This window comes from Sceloporus occidentalis, unplaced genomic scaffold, assembly GCF_023333645.1.
Source record: "Sceloporus occidentalis isolate IW3139 unplaced genomic scaffold, rSceOcc1.0.p SCAF_109, whole genome shotgun sequence".
In the NCBI taxonomy this organism is placed as follows: Eukaryota; Metazoa; Chordata; class Lepidosauria; order Squamata; family Phrynosomatidae; genus Sceloporus; species Sceloporus occidentalis.
In genome coordinates, this window is record NW_028317089.1 from 2,230,293 (window position 1) to 2,254,996 (window position 24,704).

General features: G+C 38.8%; 1 protein-coding gene across 1 annotated transcript in view; it reads right to left on the bottom strand.

Annotated features, from left to right (window-relative positions):
- Positions 1-519: 519 nt before the first annotated feature.
- LOC149283191 (kinesin-like protein KIF26A) overlaps positions 520-24,704 on the bottom strand; it is a 73,176-nt gene continuing 48,991 nt past the window's right edge. Inside the window, exons 7-18 of the mRNA XM_089497846.1 lie at positions 21,716-21,899; positions 12,315-12,524; positions 10,814-10,907; positions 9,780-10,042; positions 9,310-9,493; positions 8,006-8,165; positions 6,822-6,984; positions 3,137-6,386; positions 2,578-2,768; positions 1,980-2,000; positions 1,014-1,164; positions 520-698 (exon numbers count right to left, since the gene is read on the bottom strand). Of these exons, the coding sequence (XP_089353972.1) occupies positions 520-698; positions 1,014-1,164; positions 1,980-2,000; positions 2,578-2,768; positions 3,137-6,386; positions 6,822-6,984; positions 8,006-8,165; positions 9,310-9,493; positions 9,780-10,042; positions 10,814-10,907; positions 12,315-12,524; positions 21,716-21,899 (5,050 nt within the window). The remainder of the gene's footprint in view (positions 699-1,013; positions 1,165-1,979; positions 2,001-2,577; positions 2,769-3,136; positions 6,387-6,821; positions 6,985-8,005; positions 8,166-9,309; positions 9,494-9,779; positions 10,043-10,813; positions 10,908-12,314; positions 12,525-21,715; positions 21,900-24,704) is intronic.

Genomic DNA, 24,704 nt, shown 5'->3' on the forward strand with positions numbered 1-24,704 from the left:
AAGAAGGCACTTCACGTAATATCATTTTTTTTTTTCCATCTCCGTCACATGTTCTTCTATAATCTTCTTCCCCCGAGGGTCCTCCTATCCATTGCATTGGGTTGCATGACTATCTGGTTGCAATGGGCTTAAACATCTTGTATAGTTAAATTCTAGAGGCACCATACTGGTTGAGAAACATTACAATTCATCATCAATAACTGACCCACAAACATTCTTTGCAATTTTCACATTCCAATGTACAATTTTGACACAATGCACAGACATGCATGTCTTCTCATTCGATTGTCCACCTGGTTTTTCTTACTCTACCTCTAGAGATGAGGTTTTTTTCTGGATTATCTTGATTTTAGCTAATACAAACCACTATTAGAAACCTAAGATTTTATGTTTAGGTCCATATCGAAGGCAACTAACGCACAGTCAGCACTCATGTTTCACTTGCGTTGGCTCCAGGCTACGGACGTATTGTGTCGGTTCAAGATCATCCATACAAATTCCTCCTCTCTAGCCACGTTTTCAAACTTCTACTTCTCTTCCTCCATCGTGCTGATCTAAGGTCACGCCAATATCGAAACAGGTCACCATCATGACATGAGACTTGCATATGTTAACACATAGTTCTAGATCCTCAGTCACTTGTTCTAGCATCTCCAGATACTCTTGAGATTCTGTATCAAGAGATGGGTCCAATTCAACTGTTGGTCAAAAAAAAAAAGAGGAAATAAAGATTAGATTACTGCTAATGGTGTTTAAAAGAATATCTTGACAACTGTCAAAAAGAAGAGGATGCCCAGATAGTTAGGCTAAATTGAACCTGTCTTCAAAACGTTCTAGAGCGATCGAAAACAGTCTATGCAGGTTGCTGATATAATCACAAAGTCAGCATTATATTTATTGTGATATATCGAGATTTATATTTAATTAAGGTGTATTAAAACGCAGACATTACTGGCTGCTCACTAACATCTATTATGTATCATATATGGAAGTTAGTAGAATTAAATACATACATTGTCCTCTCCATTTATTTGGATCCATCATCAGTCTTAATTTTGTCTCCTCTAGCTCCTCTTTCAGCAGCTCGTACTTTGCCTTCATGTCTTTGATTTTCTGTTGGCGCCTCTCTATAATCTTCAGCTTGTTGTTGAAGTACGTCAAACCCTTTAAAAGAAATACAGAGTTGCTTTTGATCAGTTTGATGCCAGTGTTCTTCATATTGTATTTTTGGGGATTCCTTCTGGATAATATCCTAAACTGACTGCGCTAACGTTCTCCTCCTCCTGCTGACTTATGTATGCCTTGTAACTAACGTTCTAGATACAGTATATACAGTTCTAGAAAACCTACAAAGTATGGTCCGAAAACCCATTAAGAACAATGCATTGTCACGAAGGGGTTAACACAACCATAAAGATCGGTCTATAAATTACTGCATCATTTAGGGATTGGTATGTTCATTTTGGATGAATTGGCTATAAAGCAAAGAACCATTCTGGGGCAAGCTGCTAAATGTGTTGAATGTCCCATTGTTTTTAAGTTGGCACTTAACCCCATAACCAATCCAGTTAGCCAAATTAAATATAATTCCAAAACCAGATCATTTTATGGATGTGAAAAAAAGAGATCATCTCATATGGCAAGGATGTACATAAATGAACACTATATATATATATATATATATATATATATATATATATATATATATATATATATATATATATATATATACCGGCCCTTTGAAAGGCAAAAGCCAACCAAGAATTATTATTATTATTATTATTTTCTTAAGGCCGAAAGAGTTGAAGGCTACTGGAATAATTGAAGTCTTAATTTGACGAACGGGCGCAATTAGTATGCAAAATGAGATGCTCGTTATTATTGTAATGATTAATAATAAATATAAACTACAAAGCATTAAAATAATTGCAGTGAATACTACACAGAAGAAAACATTTCTTTGTCATAATAGTCCTTACCTTTTCCATATCTTGGAAAGGCTGACATAAGATTAAAAAAAAAAAAGAAAAAGAAAATCAGAAATTGCAAATCAATTTATGTAAAAAAACTGTTTTCTAATTACATCAATTTAACTATGTCTTTAAAATATCAATTTAACCAAGGTATACGGTATTGTATGATTTACATAAAGAGCTAACGATCTCAGCACATGCAGATAGCTATAAACTTTTACTTAGCTAGGTTTAAAAAAGAAAGACTTCCTATAATATGTTCATTGGTATTCTTTGCGCATGTTAAAGACTATTAATTGCAGAAAGCTATTATATTTTCTTCTCCTTGGAATGCACACACCGACATATGAATTATAAAATTAGTGCTTATGACATTTTAATTGCAATCCATTTCCAAAGTGCCTTGGAAGTCTAAAATACACTGTGTTTGCTAAACAAAGATTCTTCTTGCATTAGAACATGATTAGTTAACAACCTCCAGATCTCCAATCATGAATGAACAATAGCTCCTAAGATTTGGGGATTTGGATCCCATTGATCACGGCAATCATTGCTTCTCAACAGATAGACACAGAACTAGTTCCTCTAGAAGATAAATGCTCACCTCTGTTTCTTCTTGCCTGCGTCGCTGAAGTCTTTCTACATCATCAATCTCATAGACCTTTATTTCAAATGGCTCTTTTAAAGTGCCGGGTAAGGGAGGCAAGTCGACCCATTGGCCGGTAACATTTGCCTTCCTTCCCGTCGTCGAAGTCTCGGGCAGAGGAGCAGGTATGAGCCTTCGTCTCTGAAGACCTGTAATAAGTCATGCAAGTCTGAACAGGTAGGTCCAATGTCCTTACAAACGTTCACGTAAGTAAATAAAGTGCAGTCGATGACCATATCAAAGGACCTGTACCATAGAAGGCCTTTTTTTATATAGGTTTTAAAGTTACATATTTTACAGAGCTTCTAGGTATCCGATTAGGTTGCTTCCGTCTCAGCTCAAATATTTAAAACACCTAATATTTACGGCAATTCACCCTTTCCATTGAGTTCCTTAAAATAAACTAAAATCTTATCAATTTTCAAAGGAACATATACTATGCATCAGTAATAAAGAAATGTTACAGAATTATTTGGTGTAAATACTGTCAAAGGGATACCATGATTGTTTCTCTTACCTCTTTTCTTGGGGGATTTCAAACTTCTCATACGGCCAGATGAAGACATTCCACTTTCGCTCATGGAGTCATGAGCAGAAGAGGCACTTCCCGTGGCTTCACTGTCACGAATCATACTCTCATATCCACTGCTTCCACCGCTGTGATAGAACAGAGCCGTCCTTCCCATTGCCGGTGGCAACTCTCCACTTAGAACACTGCTGTTATCACTGCCGTGCCCACTGCTGTATCTTTGAGGTCGTCTTGGTGCTGTTATTTTGCTGTAAGGTGATGGTAGCATAGGGGTTTGTGGCTTTTCATCACCCAGGTTAATGCCACTATCATTCCCACTGTCTGAGTCGGCTGATCCTCTTAAATGACCCATTTTACCGGAGCTTCCAGAGGCTAATTCATTGACCCGGTTATTGGCTGCCCTCAAAGCTTGCTTAGTGCCCATAATCGTTCCTCTGGCTGGCTTGCTGTTAGTGGCCTGCACAGTTCGAGAAGCCACTCTTCCACTTGGTGGAATACCAGAATTTTTGCAGTTTGTTTGATTTAGCGACTTTACTGAAGAACTGAGTGACTTTGAACCATTTGTCGAGAGACCACGGTTTTTGTTCATATTTGTCGATGTTTTCTGAGAAAGAGAACTTTTGGCCTGATTCATCTTCACAGGCGTGGTACATGAAGGCTGTGAGGTGCCTGCAGAAGACGCTGGTGGAACTCCGAGTTTTGGTACCGTTCTCCCTGCTTTGTTAATACTTGAACTACTGTTATCACGGGTTCCACTTGCTCTTGGACCTACAGATGTTAAACTATCACATCTTTCAAGAGACACGTGACTCCCATACCGATGGACAGATTCTGTTTTGTTTGACTTAGCCTTCAAGCTTGAAGCCGCTTTAGGCAAAGAATAATCACCTTTGAGGTATGACTTGCTGCTAAATTGTATTTCCGAGTCTTCTTCTGAGTATGACCGATTACTTGCCAACCCTTCTAGTTTGCTGAGGCTATCTGCATGTAGGGGGATATTTTTCTGGTCTAGGCTTGACTTTCTCTCAGGAGGGGCAGGAGGTGTTACTCCACCAGGTCGTGGCAACATGCTTGCTTTTTGAGTAACTACCTTCTTAGCACCCAACGATTTAAGACTTCCATCAGAAAATACAACATCCGACGAACCCTTATTCATGGTGGATGCTTGAGAACTATAGTTTGTTACAACTCCCAGGGTTGTGGCACCCCTTTTGAGCTGCGGCACTTTTGTCAGGGCTTCAGTCTTCTTTGAAGGTGGCTTATCGTCCACCTCACACCCGTCTACCACTCGTTGAGAACATGCCAGCATGGTTTGTGAATTCATGGCTTTGCGAGCCCAGCTACAAGTTTGTGCAAGATTTGAGTTCTGTCTCAGCTGATTGTCTGTGGCCAAAATGGAAGATTTTGTAAACACTGGCTGATTTTCAGTATCCATTCTTACCAACCACGGATCTTCAAACACGCTTTCTTTGCTACACGATGCGTTAGTATGTGCTGAGGTAGATTTATTTTTTCGAGGAAGACTTGAATGAAAGGTCTCTCCTGACAAAGTACCCCGGGTGCTAGAAGCTTTAGGCTGGTTAGTTGCAGGATAAGCAGCTGAACATGCTTTGGTTAGGTCTGAGGATTTTAGGCTTTTCTCATTCTTGGAAAACAGGGGACTAGAACTGGCACTATCACTCTCCATTTCAGAAAAGCAGAACCCACTGTCATTAAGAGAGCTTTTGAGGCTCTTACGCATCTGATCGGTTGTGTTTTCCGGGTCAAGGTTCAGACACTCTACAACCTCATTGCGCTTATGAGGTGTGTATGGGATATATGTCTCATACGTTTGGGCTCCATCACTTTTTATTGTACATATACTCACTTCGCTAAGCCAAGAACTGACTGATGAACGTCTGCTGCTGACCGTGCACTGATCCTCAGAAAGGGGAAAGACAATATCGATATTCACTCCAGCAGCAGTCACCTGAGAAGTGTATGCATCAAATTCATCATTAATACTGCTTATAATACTAACTGGTCTAGAGCCAGAAGCAAGGGCTTGTAAAGAGCAGTCACTGTTAAAGCTAATGATACTGGAGGGTCTTCTTCTTTCAACCATGCCACCAATGGACAATTCTTCTACAACGGTGAATACAAGTTCATCTTCTCCATTTAGCTCAACAGGTTTTTGCAAAGTTACAGTGGTAGTTAATATATCACGGTCAAAATGCTTGCCCTTGACTGCTGAGCAAAACCTATGAACTTCTACTGGACCCGGCTGTTTAGGAGTGCTACTGCAAGCAGGAGATGTGCTGTCTATTAAATTGTGCTTATCTTGGCTCTTCAGTTTACTCATTCCAACAGGAGGCGTCCTCACCCCATTACTGCCGCTTGGTGAGGAGCAAGTTTGAGAGCTCAGTTCTGGAGGAGGTGGAGCAGGGCTGGGGAGATGCTTTCTTGTCTGAAGACTTTTCCCCTTCTCTGAAGGTTCCATAACTAATTTTGGTTGTTCCTTTGATACAAAAGCGCTTGGACCAACAGATTTATGCAATTCCATGATTGTCAGTTGATCTTTGTCCGAGTTGCATTCCAACTTTATGTTTTCATCTTTGGCATGTTGTTGAGAGTGCTCAAACTTGGGCTGAGGTGCACTTGTTTCAGAACCTGAACTATTTTGCTGTAAAGAAGCTGTTGTATCAATGTGCTGTCCCTTTTTGGGAGATGCAATTTCCTGCAAAGCAGTCCATTTGCTAGCTCCAGAATGTGGCATATTTTGCTGCTTAAAATGTCCATTTTCATCACAGCTAATGGTTCTACCGCTAGGTGTTCCAGAGACTGGACCCTCGCTTGGAAATCTAACAGGTTCCTCGCTCCCATCGATGCACTCTAACCGCTCCTGCAACTCAGCAAAAGTGTTGCACTTGAAGTGATCGTTATCCGAGCTCCTGATACTTGATAAATTGTCTTTGCTTCTTTTCTTGAGGAGCGATGGAATTATGGGAACAAACTCTGGAGGTCCTTCGTTATCTGTTAGGTCTCGATCAGATAACGCAGCACCATTAGGGCCAACATAGATAACTGTATCACAGGACTGTTCGCTGCTGGATGAATAATCAGGATCACTATGCATCCCCAGAGCCGGAAAATCAGGGTCAAGTGCTACCGTTCTCGGATGAAAGGGCCTTATGTGGGGTGGTCTCCGGACCCGACCTTCTTCACAAGAGCTTTCTCCACCAGACGAGCTGGATGCATACTGAAGATGAAATAAAAAGAAAACAGAGCGTCAATCACACAACAGCTGCGGGCTTCTCTGTCGCACACACAGCCCTTTTCAAGGAGACATAAAAAAAAACTGTGTTATGTTCTAAGGGGTTTCTTTAATTTACAGCCAATGAAAACTGACGTTAAAACCTTTTTGGGCAGTATTCTCCAAACATCTACTTTAACCCTTTCAAAGATACAACCTATTTCTTTGTTTTTTAACCAGAACAAAAAAAAACATTAAACTAAATCCTCCTAATAGATTTTAGGGCAACAACAAAAAAAAAGTCGGATATTTGTGTAATGCATAAAACACGAAATTAACTACAAAATTAACGCAGGTGCGAAAGAATAGACAATGGTTATCCTACCGCAGAAGAGGCATGCTTTCCAAGAACAATTTATGAATGAAGAGAATTAAACTAACCCTCGATTTCTTCTTTCTCATTCTGTGAATTCTAGAGGCAAGCTGGACTGTGGTGAGCGTTTCTGGATAATTTGCCGGAGAATCCGAGATGTGAGCAATCATCGTCGTCCGGCAGTTGATATTCCCCAAAGATTCTTGCAAGAGCATAGTTAATTTGCTATCCCTGTATAGCAAGAGGAAATTAGAATTAAAATCTACACCGGGCACTTGCAGCGCTTAAAAAACAAAAAAGACATTCCTCATTGTTATTTCGGTATTGTAAGAGCACAACCAACAAGCACGTAGTGGGATTTCTTTATGAAATGCCAGCTGTTTGCCGTACTATAAATGACAAGTCCCTGTAATTTAACCTGGCCAGCCTGCTTTCCACTGCAAGGAAACTTGTTTAAAACCCCTAAGGCATCAAAGGGATTAATTATTCCCAAAATTGACATCGGAATTTGCAAACAATTCAGGGAACGAAGCAATTAGACCCTGTTAATCATAATATTGATGGGTAGTATATCTGTTTAGCATATTTTTATCCTCACTTTATTATTCGGCTATTTTTCCTTAGCGCTTGGTCCGCGCTGGGGTGAAACCTCAAGTAAGCAGAGATGTCTATATTTTTACTGTCATACAGTGACCAAAATTATTTTTGAACCCTTCCTCACTCGATATGTAACCACCATTATTATAGCACTGCTGCTAAAATTCAAGCTGGTGGTGCACTGGGAAGGGTTTAGTGTAAAACATGAGCATGAAGAACCTTGACAATAGAATGTAAGCTTTGTTGATAACAGCAGTTCGGTCTGTTAAATTCGGTCAAATTTCCAAAAGTTTGGAATCAAGCCTGGCTCTGATGTACCAACAAAAACTAGAGATCGCTGTGGCGAATGGTGTCACTGGGGTCTTCTCCCCAAAGGTCAAGACGAATTGAGGTGCTGAGACCAATTCAATTGAGTTATATGTATCAGTTTCCAGTTGATTTGGCTTCTCTACCAACTCACTTTGAGTTGCAATGTTTTGTAAACTGCTCATTAAACGAAACTTATATAAAAACTCAACAGCCAACTCAATGACAAAAATGGCTACCAGCTCTACTGGCAAACCTACCAACCGTGGAGTCTATCCCTTGAGGGCCACTAGCCCATCAATATGAAAGTAGAATTGTGACAACATTCATTTCATAAAGCTGGACCTACCTATATGGTATATGTTTTGCTCCATTGACAAGAGCCAAGATGACATTCCCCAGAGCGGTCAGAGATAGGGAGAGTCCTCCTCCTCCCTCGCGGCTTTTGCTCAGGACTTTTTCGCAGCTTCCTAGGTCGATCAGATGAAGACGGCTTCGACCTCCAGACACTGTCAGAGAAGAAGGATTGACAATGAACGTCCATTCTGTGACACACAAGCAGCTATATATCGCCAACATCGTATCGCATCGTTGAACACAAAAAATACATCCTTTTTTTTTTTTTTTTTTTTTATACATTTGGAAGCAATTTGGCCAACACGATGCATAAATTAAAATGTATACTCTCTAAAAACACCGTGTTTGGAGGGCAGGCGCTCGTTAAATGTCTATGAACCTGTGTATTTTTTGTAGAGACTGTATCTTTAAATTGTAATTTTCCTGCCTAAAATAATTGGCAGGACCTGATTGTTAGCGACAAGGTATAGATTCCTCTATTTCTGACTTCAATCTTCCTGTAGGCAACTTAATTTACATTTAAACATCCATTCCCACACGATTGTCAGAAGATACATTCATTATTCAAATGCTTCACTGCCGTTATTTATTTTAATGATTTAAGGACCAACTTACCAACAAAGGGTTTTATATCCCAAGAGCGATATTACAGGTTTGACTTTTTCAATACTGCAACAACCTTCTCCAACCTTGTCATTGTTCCAGCCTACAGCAACTTCCTTCCACTTCCTATTCTCTCAAGACTAATCATTCTCCCGAAATTTACATGCACGCCGTCAATAGTAGGAAACTCCATTTTATTCTCATTCACTTCCACGTAACCTGGCTTTGTTTTTGTGTAAAGTACCTTTATTCGCAACCGAAAGGAAATTGTAAGCTCCTAAGAGCAGGGAACCTGATTACCCCATGTCCCCGATTTGCATACATTTATCCAAACTGCATGTTCTGTTTGTCCATCTGTTAGAGAAAATGCCGGCGATGCGTGACTTAATATGGATTGGATTTGCACTTTAGGAGAAGCTGTTTGTAGGAGGGGCTTAGGCATATGTGGGTGGGTCCAAAGGAGAAAATGGGTGGGAGGTGATCACTACCCACTCCCATCTTTACTCTGCCCATTCAATGGAATGTTAGCCTAGCCCTTTTTTTGTTCATGCCCCACCCATTTTCCACATAACTCCACCGACAAAGCCTGTTTAGAGTAAGTAGAGTTGGCACCTATGGTTGGCTGGACTCAAAGTTGGGCCACGACTCCAATGATGGTTGGTCAACCAAGAACTTAAAAAAAAGGTGACTTACTTCCTCCTTTGCCACTCTTTTCCATCCGATACTGGTAAATATGAAGCGTAAAAAGCATATGGGAATTCCGTCGATCTTCTTCCTCGCAGTCAGGTCGACTTGTGCTTCTGGCGGCGATCGCAGCATCAAGGAACTGAGCTGCCTTTTCTGCGGTCGGTGCTCTCAGCTCACTCTGGTTTTGGAGCTAAAATCGTTAAAAAATAAATTAATTAGCATCAAAAACACAGAGGTTACCAATTAGGATAAGGCTGCATGTTTTTTTCTTCCTCAACCAATGAAACCTCTAGGGCAATAAGAAGAAAATAATAATAATCTCTGCGTGAGAGTCGAGGGGAATCTATGCTGAAAGGAAGACTTTTATAGGGTTTAAAAAAAACTAAAACAAAGAGAATACAAAAGCAGAAGGTCATGGAGTGTTAAAAAAAAAAAAAAAAAGCTATAAATAAATAATTTGAGACGTTCCATTATACCTGAGTTCCACATATTGGATCCTCTCTCAGATACACTCCCGGTGACTGCCCGTCTTGAAGACTTCCAGTGGCTACTTCAGCTAATAAATCCTTGAGGTTTTCCTCTTTACCAAAGATCTCAACGGCAGAAACCCGAATGGAGAAGCGAGTTCCGGTTTTTTCTTTGCGTTCGCTGATTAGCTTGAAAAGCCAGGAGATTGCACAGGGAATAATGCCGAGGCTTTGTGTAGAGGCATCTTTGCCAATCATGGTGTATGTTTTGCCTAAAATAAAAGCAATCCTAGATTTCAATTGTTGTGCAAGACAATGGGGGTAATTTGAACAAGCAATCTGCCTTTCATTAGCATACAAAATCTCCAACTGTGAGTCAAAAAACGTGTAAAATGATGAAAAATCCCTAAACTGAATTTCTATAGAACAAATAAGGAGCAATTATAATTTCGAAAAGAAAGAAGAAATGTCAAAAAAAAAAAATCATTTTTTGGCCATTACTTCAGCTTGGCTTTCAAAGAAATCATCTAGTTAATTCACAATCATGTCTTCGAACCCTTGATAGAGCTCTCCAGCATGTTAAGTAAATAAACCGTATGCGATCTATTACTTTCCTCTGAAAGTTTAATAATTTATATTTTTGAAGAAACTTTTTCAGTTTATCCTGCAACAACCTATGAGTGCCTGTTTTCAGGTCAAATGACAATCAAGCGTTCCTTGGAAATTTATGGATGATGCAAAATATCTCAAGATTGACAAATTATTTCAGGGGATGTGGACAGTTCTAGGAATGATGTATCTGCTGCGGCATGAGTCGGTGGAACAGCATCTTTAAAAAAGGTGAACAAATATTAAGATGTGACTTTGTTAAAGTTTCGATTTGTGGGATCGTCCTTATACTTCCTGGAGATATTCATTCAAGGTACGTAGCTAATTAAAAGCTATCATCAATTCATATTCTCTGTGTTTGCTGTACTGGAAACGTACAGCGTGTAATTATCATACCGACACGGTCATTAACTGTAACATATCTACAAGCTCACCGAGGTTCACGGGACCAAAGCAGAATATGCAGCCATCTGCACCGTTCACTGCTGACTGGATGACTTCAGCAACCGTCCCAGAGCAGACCTCAGCCTGAAATTCAATGAAGAGTGGATTCAAAATATATTATGTACCGAAAGGTGGAATTTATGGAATATTAACTTAAAAGAGAAGGGATTATGGATTGAAACTATACTGAAAACCCCTTCAGTATCTCGCTTGTAGAACGGAACTGGCAATCCTACTAATGGTTGGTCGAGGTGGCACGAGAAAAGGTTCATCTTGGGTATTCACTAGAATGTTTCGAGAACCAACCCGGCAAAATAAAAATACACGTATGTCGATATCAACATGTCTAAGACACGGACAGAAAGTATGTCTTATTACCCAAGGTTTCAAGGGCTCACTCGTTGGCATATGGCTGCTATATTTGACACAGCGTTAGGACATAGCATAGGGTTGAGAATGTATGATCCTGAACATTCCACCTAGATACAGATGTCTAGATCTCATGAGTGCAGGACAGGAACTCATGCAAAGGGCGAAAATCATCTAAGGCCGTCAATAGCGCAGACCATGGATGGTCCTATTGAAGCACATTAAGCAAGTTTCATGAGTTGCCCAAACTAAGGGAACAGTGGGGTAACTTGGGTACCATAAGTGTCCCATGTGTTGAGTTTGTAACGTCAACAGGATCTAAAGTCAAGTCGTCTTATAGAAGCTGGCACGTGCATAGTGACTTAGCCATGGACAACCTGCCACTCAAGGATTTCTACAGGTGCTAAGTATTAAAAAATCAAGAATATACGCCAAATGCTCTTGTAAAATGTTCATGAGGTGTTTGAAACTGATCATTTTTTTTATCAAGTGATTAAACTATGCATTTCCGTCTTTGTGGTTCAAGGAAAAATATAATTACTAGGTTGGAGCATCACTTAGGACCCAATGATTTCAGAAACAAAAAAGTCATTCAATCAGTTCTACATCTAAAATCAACGCTGACATTTGCAAAATGGGCCTTGCCGTCGAAAATTGATCAGTGTTGGTCAAAATTGACTGTTTTCTCAAAAACAAAATTGATCTTGTGTGCCACAAAATCAATGAAGTCACAAGGGTATATTTACGAACAAACTACTCGGCTGCTGACTTAGTAGAATTTAGAAGAATTCAACACAGAGATACAATGGAACATTAACTTTTTCCAACTCTAACCGAAAGATGTTTGAGAATGATTGTAAGATTGTAAAAAGAAACATTCCACACGCTTAAATCGTCTCCAGTTGCCAACCTCCAGTTGTGAAGGTAAGATGAAAGCCAATAAAATAATAATAATAATAATAATAATAATAATATTATATAATAATAATATATATATAATAATAATAATATAATATATAATAATAACAATAATATATATATAATATATAATAATAATATATAATATAATATATAATAATAATAATAATAATAATAATATATAATATAAGTTTTGAATCTTACCTGTGAAGCCTCTTGAGGGAAGACGGAGTCAAACGCAAATATCTTTGGGGCAGCAACCACGGCTTTTCTATGGCCTAAAATGGATTGACCACAAAAAGATGGATCGTAAAGAGTCACTTGCTTCTTCCGGGAGTCTACCTTCAAGAAAGACATCGACTCTGAGGTATGGTGGGATCCTTGTGACGGGCAAATTCTTACCATCACCTTTACCTGAAATCACAAAGAATCACAATGTTTCTCACATTGAAGCAGACAAATATTTTCCTTGCACGGGTGATCGTCATCTCCATTTAAAATATTGTGCTTATTAACACTGCCAAAAAGCATCAGCTCAGTGTGGTGTTTGAGTCGGGAAAGTCACCCAAAATATCACATGACTGACAGCAATGGCCGCCTCCAGGTCTGCAGATAAAGGAAGTTTATTGGAAGAAAAATGCGATAGAAGCAGGTTTTTTTTCAACACCGACGTTACTGTATACAGCGCTGGGGGGTTATTACTGTATACAGTGCTGGGGGGGTTATTACTGTATACAGCACTGGGGATAATTACTATATACAGCACTGGGGGTAATTACTGTATACAGCACTGGGGGATTATTGCTGTATACAGTGCTGGGTGTATTTCTTTATACAGCACTGTGGGGGGTATTGTATACAGTGCTGGGGGTATTACTGTATACAGTGCTGGGGGTATTACTGTATACAGTGCTGGGGGGGTATTACTGTATACAGTGCTGGGGGGGTATTACTGTAAAAAATATTTTCTTATGAAATTTCCCCTTTAAAAACAAAACTATATTCCGTTTGTCGTACAGTTGGAGTAAAAAAATAAGTGACAGTCCTGTTTTTTTAATCCCTTCATTAAATATGAAAATGTTGGTTTCTAGCCAAGAAAATAAAGTGCAACCAAGTCGCTCTGTTGTATCTCACATCAGGAACCTGATTGGCCGGTTGCATAAATAAATTCTCTTGTGGTGCTAATTCTATCTTTGCCTGGGGCTTAACCTTTGGCTACACATTGGGGAGAAAAAAAAAAAAGAGACTGGAAAAAAAAAAGGAAAGTGGGGAGAACAGAACAAAGCCAACAAAAGAAAAACTAAGCAGTGATTATCTTTAATGGTTATTACCTGGGCGTGAATGTGTTATTATTATGCACATTTTAATTGCAACCTCTGCCAACCCCTTCACTGCCACAGGGTTTAAAAACCAGACTGGATGGCGAGCGAGACGGCGGCAAAATTTAACCCCTCATGTGCCCAGAGGTTAAGGAAACTCACCAAGGGTTTCATCAAACCCACGGGTACTTAAATGGTTAACCAAAATGTGCAATTTCAATAAAATCCCATGTATTTTGTTTTCTCGAAGTAATTCATTGCTCCTTTTTTTATTTGTACATGTTCTACTGTTTTTTTTTGTTTGTTCTCCTTAGTGTAAAATAAAATGTATTAAATAGAAAATAAATTCAAATAAATAAATCAAATAAAAACAACAGTATGCGATTATGAGTTATTCTACGTAATGTATTTGTATACATTTCCATAAGTAATTATAACAAATGTAATTCCGCTAATAACTTCATGTATTTTCTCTTTTTTTTCTTTTCTTTTTTTCTTATTACCCATTTGCCTATTTTGTATGAATTGGCTTTTTATATTTGTGATTAATAGTATTGATCTGAAGGTATATCCCCTGCCAGTATCTATATGATAAATTTACTATACTATAAAAATGACATTTTTGGGGTTTTCAGTATAAAATAACCAAACGGACTCGGTAGGGATGGAATGGTGGGATTTAAGGCACTATCTTTATTTTCTTTCAGCCAAAAATTGTATAGTCAGAGACTCAATTAATGGGCTTCAATTTAAATCAATGACAGCTAAAATGAAATAAACGAGCTAGGTTAATTATTCATTAAGATCAAATCTATACGTAAGTACAGGAGCCTGGCACGTAGGTTAACTTCAACTCTCACCCAGAAACACACAAAGCAAAGACGGCATTAATAGCGCTCTAATTAATTAGCTGTATTCTGCCATAAAAAAGGCAGTACATGCCCAAATAATTGAAAAAACAAAAATCACTTTTAACATTAAACAGTGGGATGGATAAATCTACCAAAACTAATTGAATAGCAATCCTTGCATAGACTGCAATGGGAAAAAAATAGATAAAATAGATATATTGGTCGAGTAATACAATAAAATGTATTACTGTTATTTATCTCATTCTTTTTCATTTCAATCTCTGCGATGATTGCTATACGATTACTTGTGTAGAGCACTACGGAATATGATAGCCCTATATAAAACAATAAATAATAATAACAATAATAATAATAGATGTATCTCTGAAACAAGCCCTATGTTATTGCATTATATATATATATAAACCTCATAGGGGTGGAATATATATATATATATATATATATATATATATTATTATATTATTATATGGAGTCTTAATTTTAAAACAGATGAACAGGATCTACCTTGTCGTGAAACAAAAGGTTTTTAAGCGTAGTATTTTTCACTAAAATCAGGACATTGTCAAAGTTTTTGATATTTCTGAAATCCTGGAAGTTGGAACTTGGATACATGTGTCTTTTTGAACCTGTTACAAAATAAAGATTTATGACATCATTGCCCTATAGCTAGGTGTGATCATTGTTAACAGCCAGAGCAGCCCATAATAAATACTTCCCAGTTTTACCTACAAAAGAGCGGGTGTCACCTGCCTGAACGTAAACCGATTAAACCGCGACCTGCTGCCCCTGGAGTTACAGGGTAAGTGGAAATGGCACTTTAAGAGCCTAGTCCTCCTGTAATTACCACTGGTCCCTGGGGGTAAGAGCTGACACTCATTTCCTCCATAGTTTAGGGAATGCTACATTGTGAGTTCTTTGCCATAAGCTAGAAGGTACTGTACTGTGCAATTCGGCTTCGAGGATCCTTTAGTTGTTAGTGGAAGAATTAACGAGCCCAAACGACCAAGATATTCTAATGACGGTGAGGAGGCGAAATGCTTTTAGGGTCAACTCTAGTCTGATTAATACTGTAAGTGGGACTCTCAAATGCTTGTTAATTAATAGTTGTTACTGAAGGTGAAATCTTTTACAAAAATGTCTATTTTGTGTTAAAAACAGAATACTTTCACACATTCGAGAGACTACCCTGCTGGCCACACTTATGGAGATGATGAATGGACAATTGAGAGTTTGGCGGGATAGAAGTAGGGTCAGAAAGAATAGAAGATAGGATCGTGCCTGATGGAGTCTCCGATTACTGACATTTGACATTGGTCCTTGCCATGAGTTATGATGTCATTCACAGGTATCTAAGTGAAATCATCAATGAATAAGGTTTAAGAAAGAACAGTTACATACAAAGACTACATGTACACACAACAATAAAGTATCATTTCATCTAATGTACAAAAGTATAAGCCAGCCAAAAGCAGGAGTAGGTAAAACGCATGTGAATAAAGGATCTAGTCTGGTCAACTATTTGTATGTGAGCCCCTTGTGGCCAGATGTGGAACTTCATGTAAAAAGAAATGTTACCTAAAATATCTTTCTAAGAAGAAAATGTAAAAAAAAAAATGTATCCTGAGTAACTTCTAACAAACTTCTCCAAGCAATGAGCTTAATAGCACCCAATAATTATTTTTATTAGTATTATTATTCGGATGATAATAATACCTTATTGTATCACATTAAATTCTAAGATATTATCCTTAAGGATCTCCCGTTCTATATATATACTTTATTATGTGTGATTTAATTTATTACAACCCTTTTTTTTTAGCACAAGAATATATGTAGGTTTTAACGTCGCAGTAGAAATAACATCAAAAGGGCAAATTTCCATGGAGCCAGCTTACAATTTAGCACCGTAGTCATTTCGGACCATATAATAAAATGAGAAATTACCGGCAAAAATGCACTTTAGAAAGCCTAAAATCATTTCTTACTTTCTTGGCAAAGAAAATAATGATTTAGACAGCTTCCCCTTTTTTCCGAGCTTCTAATAAGTCTCTTATTGTGTAGGGCACCCCCCCCCCCCGGATCACGCCTGTACATTATAAAACATATACGCTGCCTCCTGTTCGCCGCTGTGGTAGGGAGATGGATGTGAAAAGACAGTTCCAGAAATTAAGTGAACCTTAAAATAAATGAAATAGCTGTTTCAAAAGTGAATGCGCATTGTTGGTGACAGATTCAAGGCCGGCCGTCTATAAAAGCTGCATGAATCTCATCTGGCTTTCCCTTCAGCGTCTAAGGGAGCTTTTTTTTATATATACATGAAATATTACAGCTACAAATGTGTTCAAATAATATATTCAAAATGACTAATTAAATGTATTTCAACCTCTTTGTTAACAAAGAGACCTTTAGGAAGATAGTGAGATATACAATGGGAAAAAAACCTTTAGTACAATGGTTATTCCGTGACAGCTTCATTTTTAGAATGGCTTTGTGTTATGGGTTCCTTGGGACATATACCGTTGCTCGAGCAGACAATCTGCCATCAAAACCCACTTAGCGGCACCAATGCTCCAAAGCATCTAAATAATATCCTCAAAAGCAGCCGAGACATCATGCGCGTAAATTTACAGTAAAATCACACATCTTACTAACCTATGATTCCCAACGCATCGGTAATACCCTTAAGGGTTCTAGAACATTGTACCCGAACATAAAAGGATACAATATGTCCTGCTGAGCTTCTCAAAGGACTATATAAGAAAGACTTGGCTACTGACCAGACCCTGTCCAGAAACCATCACTCAATTATAGTCCAGAGCTCATCACTAGAATGGGTGGGAGGTGAGTCGTTTTCCCTCGGGCTTCTCCGAAATAGGGCCAGAGGGTCCGCTACTTTCCCGTACTTTTTTAATTAACTTGGAATTCATACCCAACCCCCCAAAAAAACTGTCAAAATCCAGAGGCGGCATGTTGTTTAAGTAGGCCGGCTAAGTTGAATCCTTTCTATGCTTTCTACAAGCTATTGTAACAAGAAGGGCTGTAGAACACTCTGATTAACCCATATGAACCAAAGATTCTGAGCTCCTAGAAAGGAGGGACATCAGGGGATGGAAGAAGAGTACCGCGATGTTGGTGCCCATAGGGCTATCTGCCCGTGGCAAAGTGGTCTGAAGGCTGACACCACTAGGAAGAAAAAGCCCGGCACCCCGGGAAACTGCAGCTCATACCATGACAGCCCTAATAGGAATAAAACAACCTCATGAACTGTATATTTACTATAAAGGATCCTGTCCTGGTGTAAATGAAAGATTCACAATACCCCAAGAGCTTTGAGTCTTATGACTTCCATTAGAGTCGTTTACTGGGTTCGCTCGCAGAATGCGAATTGAGCCGCCCCACAAATGTCACCGCGCAGAATCGTTCCCGCGGCTGTATGAACTCAAGTATTCCAGAGACTCTTTTTCCAATATGTATTATGTATAATTGCAGCACTCAGGTCTAAATAATGCTAACTGACTCGAGATAAATGCATGTATGTACTCCCCTTTCATCACTCTTACGGCCGTTATTAGATTACTGCATCCAGCAACGACACAGAAAGAATTCTCTATTGATCCTGACCTTACTCATCAAACGTATCAGAAGCCTTCCTCTCGCCCCAACCAAATCCACCCCCAGCTATAAAGGGATTGTGTACATTTCTGTAACGTCCTTCGGAGCGTCTCTCCAGCGCTAAAATCTCACCACATAATGCACCTTGGAATAGGAAAATTGAATGCGCCAAGGTCACCTACATTAAACTAACGAGAGCTTTCAGGGGGAAGAAAAACATCGGGTCTTTTGTGCGTTTTTAACTATTTAAGCCCTGCAAGAGCCTGCAGCACAATGCCGCTTCAACACGGAATTTAACCATTTCAGTGACAGGAACAATTATTCAAGGACATACGAAAACTACTAAGCCTACATTTTACACAAACACTCACACACACACACACATATATATATATATATATATATATATATATATATATAATTTTTATTTATTTATTTTATTTTTCATCTCACGCGGCGGATATTGCGGTAAGGCGGACGACTGAGCCCGCCTCCTGACCTGCCCACTTGAGAGGATGGATCCACCCTTTCCCGCCTCTTACCACACTCCCCAACCCAGAAATGAAGTCCTAAAACATTGATGGGATATAATAAGACTTTAGATTGTAAGCTCACGAGTGAGGCCCTCATAAGCCCCAACATTCCTGCCCGGAACTTTGTATAAAGTACCATAAGGATACATTCATGTATATTTGATATGTATGTGATAACGTCCCCAATTAAATTGTACAGTGCTGCATATGTTGTTGGAGCTTCATAAATAAAAGGTAATAATAATAAATAATCGACTTGAAAATGCCTAAACCTATGAAGCTTAAAGGGACCATCCAATCCCCCCCAACAGCCTCACCAAAGATCTAATCACAGCTTAGTTTTAATTTATGTTTAGGCCTGTGTTACACTTAATGAGATGCAAACTGCAGCCGCGCTCCCCTGTACCCCCCAAAAAATTTAGAAACCGGTGAAAAATTATAAAGAAAGCTCAATTTCTCTTTATCATTGCAACCAGCGTCGCGTTCAAAGCTAAAAAAAAAAACCAAGAAAAAACGCTATAAAACTCTTTCTATTCCCAAATGTCGCCATTCCTTTAATTCCAGAATCCAATCAGCGACATGATGCCATTTTTCTAACGTGAGCTCATATCTGTGCTCCGTTTTATAGCGATGTTTCATTTCTACCGTTTTAAGAGCTAGTGTTTCGCTCTGCAATTATACGAGCCATTCCCCTATGAAAGTTGCAGTTCCTTCGGTTGCGGCGTGAATCTAATTACGGAAGAGATCGCGCGCTGCCAATACGTTCCTCCGCATTTAATTGAAACTGACAGATATGCATAACCCTTGCAAAATTGGTTTATGGAGGATGTTTTGTACAAGTTGTTTACTTGCTTCCATGACCCGCAGCTGGCAAATGTTATTTACTAAAGAGAGAACGCAGGTAAAAGTGGCTGCCGTTCAAGCAATATGGGGGTTTCGCTCGAACATTTTCAATGTCAGCCTAGGATGAATGACTGCCATTTTTTTAAAGGAGCTGTGGGATTTCTAAAACTATCCTCAGATACTCCTACATCATATAGAGAGAAGTAAAAGAAAGCTATTTGTTCATTTTGTTTTTCGCTTTAATGCTCCCAATTTTTTAAAAAACTGTTTAAAAGTTTATTGAGTTACCCCAGCTGCCTAGAAACAGAATCCTGTCACTCCTTCAAAGCCCTCCCCTACCTATTACATCACAGCAGCCCGGTCACCTACAGCCACGCCCACCTACCGGTTCATGCTCATGCATTTGAAACAGCAAAGCTTTACAGATCCACATTGACAAAGTGATGGGGAGTGACTAATAGGTGCGATGAGAGCGATTAGAAGAGCCCTCTCTGTGACGTGAGAGGTGGGCCAGGCTCAACCGTGAAGACAGACAGGATTCCGAGACGCCGCTGAAATTAAGATGCATGCAACATTTGTACATATTAATATGAGAATCTAGGAATTTAGGGAAAAACCGACTATGTGGAACAGCACCTTTAATGAATAGAGCCCATAAAAACGTAGGATTTGATGGTAGATGAGAACTTTACTCTGCCTGATTTTCTCTTGCTGTAGGACACAAGGACATCTGTGAAATTAAATGCCCAAAATCACTGAATGATTTTAAAATTGAGACCCTAAACACACATGATTAAGCAAAAATAATAAATAATCAGCAAACAAGCGCCCCCAATTATTGCAAGTCCGGTTCTGAAATTAACTGATAAAATCCCAATAATGACATGTCCATGATCAGTGTCTCTAACGAGCGTTATGTCTACCCCTGTTTGGTCCAGAGGGCCCTTGGAAACCTTTTTAATTCCCAAACGTACTGGAATTCTATAAGGAACTCTCATAAGAGGAAAGCCAGCACATCGACGATATTTAGATAGGAATTCGAATACCTTGCTATAAAAAAAAAAAACAGGAACTCAAACAGTTAACCAGATTTTGCCCAATAAACCCCTTTTTTATTATTTATTTAGATCCCCTTAGTGTTCTGATGCTCTACCATAAACATATATGATTTTTATTTACTTCTTTACGATACAAAGAAACTGTCACCGATCCTCGCTAATGACGGCACTTATGACCTGCTTCAATGTGCGGCTCAGATAGACCCTCTTTAAGAATGGGGGGGGGACACATTTGACAGAAAAATTTGTCAGCCTGCGCTGTAGTCAGGAAATAGAAAATTAAGACGCTCTTCAGCGTTCTCGATGAAAGGATGTCTTTTTAATGCCACCGGATGATAAATTACTCTAAGTAGCACATTAATGTCAGAGATTGAGCGTAATCCAACTTCTTTCCAGTGTCATCATAAAACTGCTTTCAGATATCATTTGTACCGTTCCAACATTAAATTTAATAACATCCAGAGAGACCACAGGGGGGGAAAAAACTCAGTTAAAAGAAGCACGCCGCATTGCCTCATTGCTTTTAAAGGGTATGTTTATGTAAGCGGATGGAACTGTTTGATGTTTCCAACATATGAATACACGGGGTAGGTCGTTTGCCCAATTATATTTATCAACGGCGGGTGGATTTTGCAGTCCTTACAAGAAAATCTCAGAAGGCACACACAACGTTGTATCACATTTGTTTTCGATTGGACACAATGTCAATTACAAAATTGCCCCAAGTAAGATGGCGGGAGATGTGTCGATCAACAGTAGCAGTTGATGAATCTGGATGGATACATCTTTGTTTTCTATCTATTTTTCCCATTGCAATGGATGGGTGGTAGGGCTACCATCTCAAGTCAACCAGACCTTGACCCTATCACTTTACTTACTCCAAGGTGCCCTCTATGTTAAAAAGAGCCCACCGCTCTTCAAGGAGGTAGGGAAGTATAGCTTTACCCCATCCCCCATGCCCGTACCTTGAACACAATACTTCTGTAGTCAAGGTAGGGATCTGGAGGTACATCTACACACCCTACGGTCCCCTCCCCAAACTGCTATACCGTACCCCTGATGTCAGCTCTCATTGGAGGATTATATATATATATATATATATTTTGAAAATGACATCATCACTTTAAAAAGAAAGACATTAGATGTATACGTTATATGACCCAAAGTATTGCGAGTTCCATCTTTGATGTTCTGGAAATAAAATTATATATAAAATACTAAAATATCTTCATTATCTTAGGACACGTAAATTCCTTTGGATATGACATTTTGTGTGCATATAAAACGAGCACATATTATACGTGGATATTATATCTGGATTTGACCCCTTACGAACATAGGGGTCAAAAAATTTTTTTTACATCTTACCTTTCCCATTCCTGGATTGTCCTTGATCTTTGATACAGCTCTCATTAAACACGGAGGTGTCGGGGGAGGGCATAACTGAAGGATCCCGCTAAAATTTGTCGAGTACGTCAAATATTCTCTGGAACGAGGCAGAGGCGGGTGATACTTCTTGCGCTTCGAAGACAAGTTGAGCTTCTGCGCCGCTCTGTACGAAGAAACAGGAATAGAACAGGGGGTTTAATCTAGGCAATGGAAACAGATGTTCATTGTCATCTTCGGCTGTTTAACAAATCAAGCAATTTTATTCTAATCACATTCCGTAAGAACACGCTATCAGGAGACCCATACAGGCAAATACGGCTGAAATATAACTGGCGAGGTATTGACTTAATCTGTCCCTCAGCTGCGTTTTAATTATTGCGTAACTTTTTCACACAACGGCTCGACAGCTGAGTCCAAGACCAACAAAATCTCATTGACATCATAAAACGCTGGAATGGTCCCACAGGAACTCACGGGACCAGATGGGCACGTGCGATCCGGGCCGTTAAAAACTATACCGCGCTACGGCGAAACGCGTCATCAATACATTGCATTCCCGTACATAATACGAAGACTCCGGTGGAAATGAAATCTCTGCTCCAGCCATATTCTTTGTATCTGATCTAGCAATTTCCATCAGCGGCTAGACATTTTTTTCTTCATTATCTGACTCTTTAGAAGAATTGTCTCCAAACAAAAAAAAAAACAAAACAAAAAAAATAAGCTTCCATTAAAAAATATGTAAACTGAATGAACGAATTCCTTCAGATTCTACAGAAAGAGAAGCCTGGATGTTAAGGTGGACGATTAAACTGCAAGGCGTCTTACCGATTTTATTTATTTATTTTAGTTTCAGATCCCTGCAAATAAAACGTTCCATTTTTGCATTAAGCCTATAGACCCTGTTTTTTTCCTAAAGTAAAAAAAAAAAATAGGCATTTATTCCATTTTATTTGGTAAAAACCCTTTTTTCACCATTAAATATTTTATTTTATAACGTTGGACGCATGGGTTATATACTTATATACTAACGGTGCTGCAGGTAGCTTAAGGGCTATTTAAATTTTAAATATTTCTGTACATTTTGTAAACCCCGTGGACGGCAGAGGCTGCCAAAAATGTATTTGAAGTTAATGATTGATCAAATTGATCTATTTATATTATGATGTTAAATATTTTATGTATAATGATGTGTTTGTTTGCTCTCGACACACACACATACCCTGGGGAAACCAATTACGGGATTTCTACTTTATTCTCAAATTATCTGTATATGTTTTTCTGGACTAGTAGAAATAGCTCCAAAGATCCACCAGAAAAAACCTTTAAATATTAAATGAAAAAATACATGACTTCCGAGGAAAAATTAGGAAAATATATTGGGCAAGCTTTTTCCTAAACTGTCACTAAATTAAACTTATCAAATATCATTAAACTGAAATAATTTGTGTTATGGGAATCCTCACTAGAAATACCAAATGCTGATAAAAAATGCTGTTATCTATTATAAACAAAACAATTTTTATTTAAAAAAATATTAATAAAAAATATAAAAACAAAAAAAAAATCTAATTATAAAATCTTAGTCTTTCATACCAAAAAATGATAATGATCTCCATACCTCCACACTATAAATATGATATTAACACATCATATTGCTTATTCCTCCAAATGATGTCATCATCAGCAAGATGGGAGAAATTATAAACTTCTTAATAATGTGTTTTTAGCCTTAATGTATTGACTTATATTTAGGTATAACTCCATATGAAGATAATTTATTTGTCATTGACAGGGTATATTTGTCTTGATGATGGATTCCTAAAATGATGCGAGTGCATAGGCATTACCGCTGTGGATCAATAAAAACCAACGGAAAACTGAAACTCACTTAGAGACGCTTAGAGTCCATCATTCGTTTATTACGCATGCCAGATACACACAGCCAATAAATCTCCGTCATTTCACCCGCTGTGTGGTCCTATGAAATCATCTTAGATGTACAACGCCAGAGCGTACTTAAGCTTCAAACGCAAAGGTTTATACATAGAAACATAGAAAATCTGTTGGCAGATCGGCCCCATTCGGCCCAACTAGTAGCCCATTTTAGCTGCTTTAAAGACTCAAGCCTTAACCAGTCCTTGGTCTTGTCTTAGATTCAGGAAAGTCATATATATAGAGAGAGAGAGAGGGGCGAGAGGGAGGGGAGAGAGAGAGAGGGGGGAGAGATGAGGAGAGAGAGGAAGAGAGAGGGGGGAAGAGAGAGGGGGGAAGAGAGAGGAGAAAGAGAGAGAGGGGTGGAGAGGGGAGAGAGAGAAAGAGAGAGAGGGGAAAGAAAGGAGAGAGAGAGGGGAGGAAGAGAGAGGAGAGAGAGAGATGGGGAAGAGAGAGGAGAGGGGGGGAGAGAGAGGGGGGAGAGAGATGCCTACATCGAACCCTCTGGTTTTAGATTAGATTACTTTTTGTTCTAAAATGTATCCTCTTTTTGGAATAAACTCCCCTCCTGTACTTTGTAGGTAGATTCCAACAATATGTTGAAGTCTCTGATGTTATATATTACAGCCGGTTCTTTGCTGCAGTAGCTAAATTATGTTTTTTTTCTGCTTTTCCTCTTGGAACAAGGCATTGTTGACTAAAACACTTAAGGAGGATTATATGCACACATTTCCTGCTTCTCCAACTGATCTTCCGCTTTAACTAAAAAAAGAGCTAATTCCGGTGCTATTAGTACCTGACTATTAGATCAGCTTCTGTTCATCTGCTTTTGTTATTATTCAACAGGCAGATTAACTTTAATCCATTCTAATTTGTGTTTCTCCGAGCAACAAATGCCCAGGCACGATCTCCACATACGTCTTTTGTTCTTTTTCTCATCCTAAATATTCTCTCAAAAATAGGCTTTGCTTCTTACAAAAAAAAAAATAGAGAGTTACCAAGTCTGTTCAACCAAGAAACTGAATGGACAGCT